The sequence below is a fragment of the Hemitrygon akajei genome, chromosome 19 (assembly GCF_048418815.1).
Source record: "Hemitrygon akajei chromosome 19, sHemAka1.3, whole genome shotgun sequence".
NCBI classification, from domain to species: domain Eukaryota; kingdom Metazoa; phylum Chordata; class Chondrichthyes; order Myliobatiformes; family Dasyatidae; genus Hemitrygon; species Hemitrygon akajei.
In genome coordinates, this window is record NC_133142.1 from 68,576,190 (window position 1) to 68,589,652 (window position 13,463).

General features: G+C 43.5%; 1 protein-coding gene across 5 annotated transcripts in view; it reads right to left on the reverse strand.

The window, feature by feature from the left end:
• The window catches only part of LOC140742031 (inter-alpha-trypsin inhibitor heavy chain H3-like), a 148,168-nt gene that overhangs the window by 72,306 nt on the left and 62,399 nt on the right, over positions 1–13,463 (reverse strand). For all 5 annotated transcript variants that reach the window (XM_073072726.1, XM_073072724.1, XM_073072725.1 and 2 more), the window contains exons 14-15: positions 12,911–13,068; positions 11,476–11,523 (exon numbers count right to left, since the gene is read on the reverse strand). In XM_073072726.1, coding sequence (XP_072928827.1) covers positions 11,476–11,523; positions 12,911–13,068 — 206 coding nt within the window. The remainder of the gene's footprint in view (positions 1–11,475; positions 11,524–12,910; positions 13,069–13,463) is intronic.

The window sequence follows — 13,463 nt, forward strand, 5'->3', positions numbered from 1 at the left end:
CCAAAATGGCAACTGTTTACTCTTTTCTGTAGATACTGCCTATTGGATTTCCATCATCTGCAGAGTTTTTGTGCATTTGTAATGAGAATGTGTTCACACTAAGGTAGAGATGAAGAGATGAAGCAGCACCTCCTTTATTCAAGCATTCAACTCACAACAAACTCACAGTGTCTGGATGCAACAAAACATCAATACTGATAGGTAGGTGGACTCTCTGATTTCTACCACAACTAAAGCTCAGTTGATGCATTGTGAAAATCAAAAAGCTGCAGGGCTTGCTTTCATGGTTAGGGCACAAAATATGAACATTGGGATATTACTTTGCAATATTTTAGTAAACACTGGTTAGACCAGACCTGAAAGTTGTGCATATTTCTGGCTGCTGTACTATAGGAAGTGTGTGTTTAGATTGGAGAGTGTGCAGAGGAGCTTCTTGGGGTTTGGGCAGCTTTAGTTTTGGGGAGCGATTGGATGGGCTAGTTTTTTCCTCAGGAGCAATGTGGCTTGATGAGCCACCTGACAGAGATATAGGTTATCTGCAATATAGGTATGTTAAATAGTCAGAATCTTTGTCCCATGGTAGAGATAGCAAAAGCAAGAGGAAAGAGGCTTCAAATGAGGAGTTGTAAATGGGACGAAGGGGAAATGTATTTTATATGAAGAGTGATTGATATCTGCATCTCATTGCCAGAGAAGGTGGTAAAGTCCAATATATTTAAGAAGAATTTTGACAGGCACTTAAATAGCCACTTTGGAGGATAAGCGACTAATTTGGATGAATAAGGTTAGTGTTTCTTGTTGGGCACTGGTAGACACTATTACAGCTCAGGGTGTCGGAGTTCTGAGTTCAATCCCTGCATCCTCTGAAACAAATCTCTGTACATCCTCCCCATGGAATGCATAGGTTTCCCCGAGTGGCCTAGTTTCCTCCCACAGACCAATGATGTGTGTGGCCTCCGTCGGTTGTGGTCGACCATGGGTACTGAGCCTCTGGTAGTCACTGGTTTGTCGAGCAGCGTCGACTGTGGCTGTTGAGGCTGATCCTGGAACGGCAGGCTCTGCCACAGTTGCTGCATGTGTAGGGTGTCGTGGAATTGTTGTCCGCTGTGCTCTCCATTTAGCTCTCCGCTCCTCAAACTGACTCAGGATCACTCTTTCGCCTGGCTCTAGGTGTTGCTGAAGAGTACCTCGCCATTTGTTGTGGTCATCTGCTGTATCCTCCCAGCACTCTGTGTTGATTTTTAAGGCTTTCATGTCACACTTGCAGAGGTCCTTGAAGCAAAGCTGGGGTCTACCAACGTGCCTCTTGCCTGTTGCTAGTTCTCCATAGAGGATGTCTTTTGGCAGTCTACCATCCTTCATATGATGGACATGGCCCGGCCAGCGCAGTCTGCATTATCTTGAAGGTGTGAACATTGTGGGAAGTCCAGCCCGGGAGGGGACCTCAGAGTTTGGGACTTTGTCTCTCCAGGTGATGCTGAGGATGCAGTGAAGGCTGAGCAGATGAAAACTATTGAGTTTCCTCTCCTGTTTGGAGTAGATGGTCCAAGTCTCGCTACCATACAGGAGGGTGCTGATAACACATGCCTTGTATAAGGCAGTCTTGGTCTTTGTAGCGAGTTTTGGATTCTCCCAGACCCACAAGGAGAGTTGAACAAAGATTGATGTTGCTTTGCCGATACACCTGTTGATTTTGGTATTGAGGGAGAGATCGATCCCAAGTATGTGAACTCGTGGACCACTTCTAGATCGTAATTGTCGATGGTAATGACTGGTGTCTCCACTACGTTCTGGGCAAGGACATTTGTTTTCTTTAGGCTGATGGTAAGCCTGAAGTCCTTGCATGCCTTAGAGAAGCAGTCTATGAGAGTTCGTAGTTGCTGTTTGGTGTGCGAGGTTATAGCAGCGTCATTGGCAAAGAGCATGTCATGCATTAAGACCTTTCTCACCTTTGTTCTTGCTCTCAGGCGCGCAGGGTTGAACAGCCGCCCATCAGACCCGGTGTACATGTAGATGCCTTCTGTCGACATCCCAAATGTGTGCTTCAATAGCAGAGAGAAGAAGAACAAACCATTGAGGACCTCAGTCTGGCCCCAGGGAAAGCTCCTGGCAATGATGGGATTCCTCCAGACCTGATCAAACACTGCAAGGGCTCACTCCTCCAACCTTTACACGAGGTCCTCTGTCGGTGCTGGAAGGAAGAAGCCGTACCACAGGATATGCACGACTCCAAAATCGTCACTTTGTACAAGAACAAGAGTGATAGGAGCGACTGCAACAGCTACAGGGGTATCTCCCTCCTGAGTATTGACGGCAAAGTCTTTGCTCATGTAACTCTGGCATGTCTACAAACTCTGGTAGAACGAGTCTACCCTGAGCCCCAATGTGGTTTTCATGCAAGGAGGTCAACTGTCGACAAGATTTTCTCACTGTGTCAATTCCAGAAGAAGTGCAGGGGACAACAGAAACCCCTCTATGTTGCTTTCATCAACTTGACCAAGGCATTCAACCTTGTCAGCAGGGATGGGCTCTTTCAGATTCTCCTCAAGATCGTCTGTCCCCCGAAACTCTAAAGTATCATCAAGTCATTCCATGACGACATGAGGGCTACTGTTCAGTACGATGGCAGCTCATCAGAACCCTTCGCTATTCGTAGTGGGGTCAAACAAGGATGCGTGTTGGCCCCAACATTATTCAGCCAATGATGTACCAGGTAGGTGAATTGGTGATAGTAAGTTGTCCCGTGATTGTGTTCGGGTTAAATTGGGGTGGTCGCGTGTTGCTGGAGAAGTGCGACTTAAAGAGCTGGGAGGGTCTATTCGTGCTAGATTGCTAAATAAAGTTAAAAATCAATGACTCTTACTTCTCTCATTCTAAACCGGTGTTCACAACTGTTTTATTCTGCAACAGTGGATGCTGGTGTTAATGAATGGCTTAGCCTACATTTGAACAACGTGTAACTGTATCCATGTGCATATTGATCACTCCTTCATTCTTTTAATGATGCTGTATCAAGAGTTAGAAATAGAAATTAAAATATGTATAAATATAAATACAAAAGTAATCTTATAAAACACAAGGTGCAAGTAACTGTGATATACATAAACTGATTGTATGTACATGAAGTGATACGAGGTGATGCGTATAGAGTGGTAGTGAGGGTGGTCTGTGCCATATATTTGCACGAGGACCTGCAACTGTAATATCCAGCTGTATTGAATCGGCTTTCTAGGAAAGCCTCTTGCCTCTCAATATCACCTGTCTCTTATCTTCTTATCTGTGGGGAGCTGGCATGTCCTTCCCTGTGATGTTGTGATTTCTTTGGGGTTCTGTGCCTTGTTTCCATATCCCAGGTTACTTACCCACTGTAAATGATCTCTAACATGTGGGTGTGATAGGAGGTGATGAAAATGAGGAAAATAAAAAGTGGAATTAATGTACGATTAGCTTAATAGGTGGTGGACAATCAGCATGGATTTAATGAGTCAAAATGCCTGTTTCTTTGCTTTTCAGAGGTAGAGCCAGGAAGGTGGAATCTGGAAGACATGGCCAGAGGTTGGAGGTTGGAAGCCTGATGTCTGTGAGTCTGAGATCTCAGAGCAGGACAGGAGGCCTGAAGACATCCTGATGAAAGGTGTTGGGCCAAAATATTGACTGCTTATTCTTTTTCATAGATCCTACATGGCCTTTTGAGTTCCTCCAGGATTTTGTGTGTGTTGCCCTGTCCCAGGGTTTGAGGCTGTGGTGAACTACATATACCTGTTTGGACACGCCCCCCCGCTGACTGCTCCTGTGGCCCCTCCCACTGACCGTGGCTCCTCCCACAGACCCCGGTATAAAGGCGATTGGGGTCTGAGCCCTGCCCTCAGTCTCCAGGATGTAGTATGGTGGTCAATTGCTGCTTGTTCTTTCTTCCAGCCAATAAAAACCTATATCTCGCCTCACGTCTCAGAGAGTTATTGATGGTGCATCAGAGGCTTGTCTGTGTGTTTGAGAGGGTGAGAAGGGGGCTTGTTTTGCTATTGTTGTCTTGCTTTGTTTGGTTATTTTTGCTACTGCTTGTGCTGTTCTGTGTTGTGTTGAACACAGCATGTTGTTTACGTCAGCCTAACATGAGGTACCTTGTCGGGTACCTTACTGAAGTCCGAGGATCAATAAGATTCCACATGGCTAGCTCATTCAGAAGGTTAAGAGGCATGGAATGCAGGGAAACATGACTGCGTAAATTTAGAATTGGCTTGCTCACAGAAGACAGAGGGTTATAGCAGATGGAGCATATTCTGCCTGGAGGACTGTGACTCATGGTTTTCTGTAGGGACCAATTCTGGGACCCCTACTCTTTGTGATCTTTACAGTACAAATGATTCTGATGAGGAAGTGGAAGGGTGGGTTAGTAAGTTTGCAGTTGACATGAAGATTGGTGGAGTTGTGGATAGTGTAGAAGGTTGGTATTGGTGACAACAGGACAGTGACAGGATGCACAGCTGGACTGTGAAGTGGCAGGTGGAATTCAATCTGGTAGAAGGTAGAGTACAGGATTAATGGCAGGATTCTTAGTGGTGTGGAGGAACAGAGGGATCTGGGGGTCCAAGTCTGTAGAATCCTCAAAACTGCCAAGCAAGTTTATTTTTAGTGTGTTGCACCAGACAGTCAACCATTCTTCTCTGGCGTGTGGTGTCAGGATTGGTCTCCTTTCGGATTAACCGGGTCATGATATGAACGTCCCTGACTCGACCCTTATATTTTTTTATGAGGCTGAGTAGCTAGCTTGATGCTCAACCCAGTACAGATGGAAAGAGTGCTCGGGGGTGGCCCAACTCGGATTCGAACTCGGGAGCCTTCGCTCCGGAGTCCTGCACTGATCCCATTGCGCCACCAGCCAGCCGCCAAGCAAGTTAATGCAGTGGTTATGAAGGCATATGGTATGTTGACCTTCATTAGTTGAAGGACTAAGTTCAAGAACTGTAAGTTAATGTGGCACCCTTTTGATCACTACAGAGGAGGAGACTGTGAGCAGCCTGTCGTTGCGTGGCTCGCTGTGGCAGGCGGGTAGGCCTCTGCCTTGTGTGGCATCCCTCTGTCCCACCCTTTTGATGAATGTCAGTGATATCGGAGGATGGCACTGTGGTTCTGCATTTACGGATTGGACTATTGAGTTAATGGACTGCGGACTTTTCCCAGACATAGTTTTTATATTGTGTTTGTTAGTGCCTGCTTCATTTTCTATTTTGTTGTGCGAGGGGAGGGGGTTTAGGAGTTGATGTTTTGTTAGTGTTCAGTGTTCTGTGTGGGAATGGGTTGCTTTTTGAGGGGGGGTGTCGATGTTCCTGCTCTGTTGTGCAGGAGGATGGGGGTTTTGGGGGGGGATCAGGATGCCATTGTTTTTTGTATGGGAGGGTAGGTGTCATGCTTCTCTCTGAATGACTTCCTTTGTATTGAGGCGATCTGGAGAAGAAGAATTTCAGAGCTGTATATGGATACATGCTTTGATAATAAATGAATCTTTGAACCTCTTTAAAACTCTGGTTAGACCATACTTGGAGCATTGTGTTCAGTTTTGGTTGGCTCCTTATAGGAAGAATGTGGATGCTTTAGAGAGGGTGCAGAGGAGATTTACCAGGATTCTGCCTGGATTAGAGAGCATGTTTTATAGGGAAATGTTCAGTAAGCTAGGAGTTTTCTTCTTGGAGCAAAAGAGGATGAGGAGTGACTAGGTAGAGGTGTATAAGATGATAAGGTGCGTAGATAGAGTGGACAGCAGGCACCTTTACCCAGGGCAGAAATAGCTAAGATGGGAGGACGTAATAAGTATAGGGGGGATGTCAGAAGTTGTTTTTTTCACTCATGGTGTGCACTGTATTGGAGAATAAAGTTGCAACGTTTGCTGTGTGGCCAGAACTATGTGACCAGCCTTGTGTTTGCTATTTACTATGTATCCAACTTATTAGCCAGAATGTAATCTCTGTATTGTCTCTGTACTATTGAACGCATCAGTGCCTTGAGAATGTAGCTAACAGTGAAAGTAAGCTCAGTGCCTTAAGAATGTAGCTAACAGTGAAAGTAAGCGTGTAGAGATAACAGTGATAGACGGGATCGTGGAGTGGTGTGATGGTATGGGAACCAGTCAAGGCCGGGAAGGGGGACACGTGTTCCAAGGAGTAGACTAGACAGGATCGTGCGATGGTGTGATGGTGTGAGAACCAGTCAAGGCACTAGAACAAGTATATGCCAATGAAACTAAGATAAAAAATTACTATAAAGAATACTGTGAACTAGGGCTCGGTGGACAATTAGTGAAACGCTCATTAATTGTCTCAGCTTTTGTTTGCAAATAAAGGCTTAAACTTCTCGAAGAATCTTCTGCGTCTCCTGGTTATTTCAAGAAACCACGACAACTGCCAGGGGTGGTGGTAGAGGCAGATACATTAAGGACTATTAAATAGACATATGGATGACAGCACAGTGAAGGGCATGGTAGGAAGGAAGTGCCAGACTGATCTTGGAGTAGGTTAAAATGTTGGCAGAAGGACCTGCACTCTGTTCTAATGTTCTATGCTTACTGTTCCATGTAAACCATATCTACTGCCCTACCCTCATTAATAACCTTTATGGTCTACCTCATTCAATGCTGATTGTCCCTAATGAAGTCACACTTTTCTAAATGCATGTAAATTCAAACCTGAAGATTTTCTCTATAGCCTCCCTACCACATGATGTGAGGCTCACCAGCCAATAACTTCCTGGTCTATTGTTTTGTCCCTTCTTGGACAGAGCACCAACATTGGCTACACCCCAGTCTTCCTGGACCTCACTTGTTGCCAGTGAGGATATTGAGATTTATCCACCTTAATGGTCTTCAAGAAACCCAGAACCATGATCTCAAAATACTCTTACAGATTAGCATGCTCCATGTAGTTCACACTGTCAACCATTCCCTTCTCCTTGTTGAATACTGATGCAAAGTTGTCAGTTAGTACTTTGTCCACATCCTCTGACTCTAAGCATAATTTCCCTCTTATTATCTCCCCAGTTATCCTTTTGTTCCTGAAGTAAAATGTCTTGGCATTTTCTTTAACTCTACATGCTAAGAAAATTTCATGGCATCGTTTGGCCTCTAGAACATAGAATATAAAACAATACAGCACAGGAACAGGCCCTTCGGCCCACAATTCCCTTAGGAGGACAATGGCGCCTAGCGGTGACTCCTTTGCTTGCATCTTTGGAAGCAGCTCTATTTCGATCTTTAATATCTCTCATTTTCCCTTTCAGGGTTCTTTTGAAGACCCTGACCTGGAGTTATATGCTGACTTCAGTTCTTCGCGGGAATGGGACCTGCTCTTGGTGTCTCATGACTGGATGCTATTTGATATTCCAAGGATGTGGCCTAGAAGACTAGTGCGCCTTCAGGATTCTGGGATTTCGTGGCACTGGAGGCGGACGGACTCGAGATCGGTGCCTCCACAGGAAATTGCTGTGTTGTGGGAGTACATGGAAGATTGAAAGCAGCTGGCTGCTGGCTGTGTTCCCAGAGACCAGAGTTCTTTGGGCGCAGAGCTTGGAAAAAATGACGCAACAGACTTTTAACATCGTAAATCAGCAAGTTGTTTGTTATGTCTCCCCTCTCGCTGTGAAACAGGGACATCTCTTTGTCCCTTATTAGGGAGAGAGGGAGAGCCTGTGGTATGTCGAATTATCAGGTGAACGAGTAGTCTTTGGGGTACTGCAAGTCTGTGTCTTTATTGATGCTTTGTTGCATGCTTGAGTGCTCGGTGGGGGAAAAGAAACTACCAAAATTTGTCCAATATCTCCTTACAGCCCACACCATCTAATCCAAGCAGCACCTTGGTAAACTACTTCTGTAACCTTTTGGAAGCTTCAATGTCCTTTCTGTAATGGAGCGTGCTTAACCTAAGTTTTATATAGCTGCAACTTGACTTTCTTACTGTTATACTCAGTTTCCCAATTAATGAAGTGAAGCATGCCATCTGCCTCCTTTAACACCCAATATACATGAGTAGCCACTGTCAGGGAGTTATGGACAAGGACTCAGAGACTACTCTGTGTATCAGTGCTGTTAAGAGTCTTATTATCATGATATATTTCCCCCTTACATTTGACTTCCCGAAGTGCAATACCTTACTCTTTCCAAGATTAAACTCCATCTGTCATTACTCTGCCCATATAACACCATAAGAGATAGGAGCAGAATTAGGCCATTAAGCTCATCGAGTCTGCTTCACCATTCAATCTTGGTTGATATATTTTCCATCTCAACCCCATTCTCCTGCCTTCCCTGTAATCTTTGACACCCTTAGTAATCAAGAACTTATCAACCTTTGCTTTAAGTTTACTCAATGATTTGGCCTCCATGGCCATCTTTGGCAATGAGTTCCAAAGATTCATCATCCTCAAGCTAAAGAAATTCCTCCTAATCTCTGTTCTAAAGGGACATCCTTCTATCCTGAGGTTGTGCTATCTTGCTGTAGCCTCTGATAATTTTAAACATTTGTATAAGGTCCTTTGACATTCTCCTTTGTTGAAAAGAATAAAGAAATAATCTGGAGAACCTCTCTCTATAACTTAGGCCCTCTAGGTGTGGCAACATCCTTGTAAGTCTTTTCTGCACTCTTTCCACTTTAACTACATCTTTCCTATAACAGGGTGACCAAAACTGCAAACACGTTGCGGCCTCACCAACAATTGATACAACGGCAACATAATGATCTAGTTGATAAAGCCCAGTGTGCTAAACACCATTTTTTTTTAACCACCTTGTCTATCTATGATGTCACTTCCAATGCACAGTGCTTGTATGTACTACACACACAGAATGCTGGAGGGACTCAGGTCAGGCAGCATCTATGGAGAGAAATAACTCCCATCCACTGCTTGTTTCTACTTCCTACCCAAGACCTTGACTGTCCAGGGAAATCCATTGTTTCTGCCTGCTCCTGACTGACTGAACTCATATCTGCATACCACGACTCCATTCTCTCCTCCTCCCTTCCTGGCTGCATCTGAGACACTTCACAAACTCTTGATTTCTTCACTAACTTTCAGTTCCCTGACCCTGGCTGCCTCATTTTCACCATGGATGTCCAGTCCCTATACACATCTATTCCCCATCAAGAAGGCCTTAAAGCTCTCCACTTTTTTCTCAACAAAATACCTGACCAATTCCCCTCCATCACCACCCTCCTCCATCTGGCAGAACTGGACCTTACCCCGAACAAATTCTTCTTCAGCTCCTCCCACTTTCTCCAGACACAAGGGGTAGCCATGGCCACCTGTATGGGCCTCAGCTATGCCTGCTTTTTTGCTGGCTATGTGGAACAGTTCATGCTCCAAGCCTTGATGGCTGCATTGGTGAGTTCATCTCTTTTATCAACTTTGCCTCCAACTTGCGCCCTGCCCCTAAATTCACATGGTTCATTTCTGATGCCTCCCCCTCCCCCTCTTTCTCAATCTCTCTGTCTCCATCTCTGGAGACAAGCTATCTCCTGGTATATTTCATAAACTTACTGATACCCATGGCTATCTTGACTATGCATCCTGTCTCCTGTAAAAATGCTATTCCCTTTTGTCAGTTCCTTCATCACTACCACATCTGCTCCCAGGATGAGGCTTTCCATTCCAGGTCATCAGAGGTGTCTTCTTTCTTCAAAGAATATAGTTTCCCTTTCTCCACCATTGATGCTGCCCTCACCTGCATCTCCTCCATTTCCCAGACATCCACAGTCACCCCATCTTCCTGCCACCTTAGAGTTCCTCTTGTCCTCATCTACCACCCCATGAGCCTCCTCATTCAACATATCATTCTCTGGAACTTCCGCTCAAACACATAGTGGATCCTACCACCAAACACATCTTTACCTGTCTCCACCTCCCCCCACCCCCCCCACAGAGATCATTCCCTCCATGATCTGCTTATCCCTCCCCATTAACCTCTCTTCTGGCAAGCAACCAAAACACTACACTTGCCCATTTGCCTCCTCCCTTACCTCTATTCAGGATCCTAAACAGTCCTTCCAGGTGTGGCAACACTTCACCTGCAAATCTGTTGGGGTCGCCTCATGTAATCAGTGCTTCCAGTGCAGCCTCCTCTACATTGGTGAAACTCAGCGTAAGCTGGGGGACCAGATTGCACACTCCATCCACCAAGAGTGGAATTTTCCAGTGGCCAACCATTTTAATTCTTATCCCCATTCCCATTCTGACATGTAGGTTCATGGCCTCCTCTTTTATCACAATGAAGCCATTCTCAGGGTGGAGGAGACAAACCTTATATTCCATCTGGGTAGCCTCAAACCTGATGGCATGAATATTGTTTTCTCCTTCCGGAGATTTTTCCCTCCCCCATCCCTCTTTTTTTATTCCCTACTGTAGCCTATTGCTACGTCTTCTCATGTGGCTATCGCCTACCCCCTGGTGCCCCTCCTTCTTCACCTTTCTCCCATGATCCATTCTCCTTTCCTATTAGATTCTTTCTTCTCCAGCCCTTTGCCTTTTCCCTTTTCCCACCCACCTGGCTTCAGCTATCACCTTCTAGCTAGTCCTCTTCTCCCTCCCCCAATCTTTTTATTCTGGCGACTTGCCTTTCCTTTCTAGTCCTGATGAAAGGTTTTGGCCTGAACATCAAGAGTTTAGTCATCTCCATAGATGCTGCGTGACCTGCATTTTGTGTCTGTTGCTCTGGAAGAATTTCTAGTATCTGCAGAACCTCTTGTGTTTATGAGTGGAGCTAGCAGTCGGATGGTAATGATTAGTGGCTCAGTTAAAGATGTATTATTTTTACAAAATCAAGTAAAAATGATTGAGGATTTTAGTTTGGAGAAGATATAATTAACTTACTCGGTGAATGAAATTTAGTTGAACTTCTAGCTTGGAATTTCCATTAGTCCCATTTCCCTATTACTTTCAAGCTTACTTAGTTCTTGTTAAGTAACACTTTCCTTTGGTACAAGAGATTCTCCAAATGCTGGAAATCCAGAGCAATGCACACAAAGTGTTGAAGGAAGCCAGCAGGTCAGGCAGCATCTATGGAGAAAAACAATGTCCTGATGAAGGCTCGAGGCCTAAAAACTCGACTCTTTATTTTCTTCCACAGATGTTGGCTAACCTGCTCAGTTCCTTCAGTATTTCATGTTTACTGATCAAGATTTCTAGCATCTACAGAATCTCTTGTGTTTATTTTCTTGTACTCTCAGGTTTCTCTGCTCCATTACACTCCTTAGTGTCCAGCCATTCCTAGTATGCTGGTTTGACTTTCCAAAATGGATTGGCTCACAGTTATCTGTGCTGAAATCTATTTTCTGTATTGATAGAGTGGTTGCATCTTTCTTACTTTTGACCTCTATCCTTATATAGACTCATTGGATAAGCCCCATTATGTCCACTCTGAGTCCATCTGTGATATTGTCCTTGATTAGTAGTCTCCGTTGAAGGTAAGATTAAAATTTGTTTCAAAGAACTTACTTGCTTTTCCTCTTCTGTTCATATGTTGTATATCTGGCCAGATCACTTCTGAAAGGGAATGAAAACATATCTAATCAAATTTAATTATCATTCAAACCATACATAGATACAGCTGAATGACACAGCATTCCTCTGTGGCCAAGGTGAAAAATATTCAAGCAAACTTCAAAATAGTAAGTGACAAATACAACATAGTAAGCAAAGAAGCATATTCACTGGGAAAAAAACATATATGGGCCAAGACCCAGAGTGACAATGCCCAGCACTCGATATACATAATTGATTTACTTGTTTATTTATTATTATTATGTTTTATTGTATTTATTTATTTTTTCTCTCTGCTAGATTATGTATTGCATTGAACTACTGCTGCTAAGTTAACAAATTTCACATCACATGCCGGTGATAACAAACCCGATTCTGATTCCAATTGAACCATACAAACCGTCAAGCTACTTTGTGTCAGCTCAGTCCAGCTGCTCTTCTACCTGCAGATTCAGCTGTGGTGAAGAGTATGCTTTTCATACAAGTCCTGATAGACTTGCATGAAGAAATATGGAAAGAGATTTGAACAGGACATAAATGCTTGCATGGACTGTTTGGACCACATAGTTTGTTTTCGTGCCGTAATCAAATGTAACCTTATTTAGCAGAAACTGCAAGATTAAGTTTCCCGCTCTCTTTGGAAAATTATACTGGGTATATGTGGAGACTACTGTGAAAATCTACACCCAAATAAAAAGGGGAGCCTTGGTAGTGTAGTAGTTCAACACTATTACAGCCTGGGGTGTCGGAGTTTGGAGTTCAATTCCGGTGTCCTCTGAAACAAAATTTGTATGCTCTTTCCATGAACATGTGGGTTTCCTTCAGGGTCTCCGGTTTCCTCCCAGAGTCCAAAAATGGACTGGTTCATAGGATAATTGATCATTGTGATTGTCCAGTGATTAGGCTAGGGTTAAATAGATGGGCTGCTGGGGGCACAGCTCAATGGGCTGGAAGGGCCTGTTCTGTATGGTATCTCCTGAATAAATAATAAAAATGAAATAGATTTGTCCCCATCTCACTCTGTACCTACAATCCTAGAGACATTGTTTACAATTCTATGAAGGTTACTTAGGTGACTGTTCTGTTACATGACATTACACCCCTTACACTTGCATTCCTCTCAGGTACAAATCTTGCCATAGATGGTAGTATGAAATGTCTTCAATTTAAAATGTCTTTAAATGTCAAGTTTTGAATTTCTTGAACTTTATTTCATTGGGGGTAGTGTAGGAAGGGTAGAATCAGATGGATATGGAAATCTTTAAAAAATAGTTATGTGACAATTAACTAATCAAGTAAATCTATGTGTCAATACAACATGTAACATTTTAAAATAATATAACCAGGGAAAGATTAATTGCTGATGAAGGTAGTTTTATTCAAGTCTTACCACTATCTGATGGTTTGTCAGCCACAAGTGTTTCATTCCCTGCATCCTCTGGTTTTGTGACAACCATTGATGTTAGTGGTGTAACAAAACTGTACTTCAGTGAAAGTTCCAGGATTCTCTTTGTTAGCTTTTTTGATTTGTTCTTATTAGAAGAAATCCTGAACACAATTGGTAGAAATTAATTTGGTAACACATGCAATGCAATAAATACATTTGCTACCATTTCTGAAACCACTTTTGATAATTGATGTTTTTTTTGTCTACAAAGAATCAAACAGACAACAAAATTAATGACGATCATTAGCCAGTTTGCCATTGTGACTGAGACTGTTAAGCTAGAGATAATGAAGCATTCACAACCAAACTATTAATCTGTCCTTTAAATACAATTGAACATTGTTCTTACTTATTATTTTCCCTTCTTCTTCTATTCCCTACTCTGGCCTCTTACCTCTTCTCCTCATCTGCCTATTACCTCTCCCTGATGCCCCTCCTCCCCTTTCTCCCATGATCCACACTCCATCCCCATCAGATTCCTTCTTCTCCAGCTTTT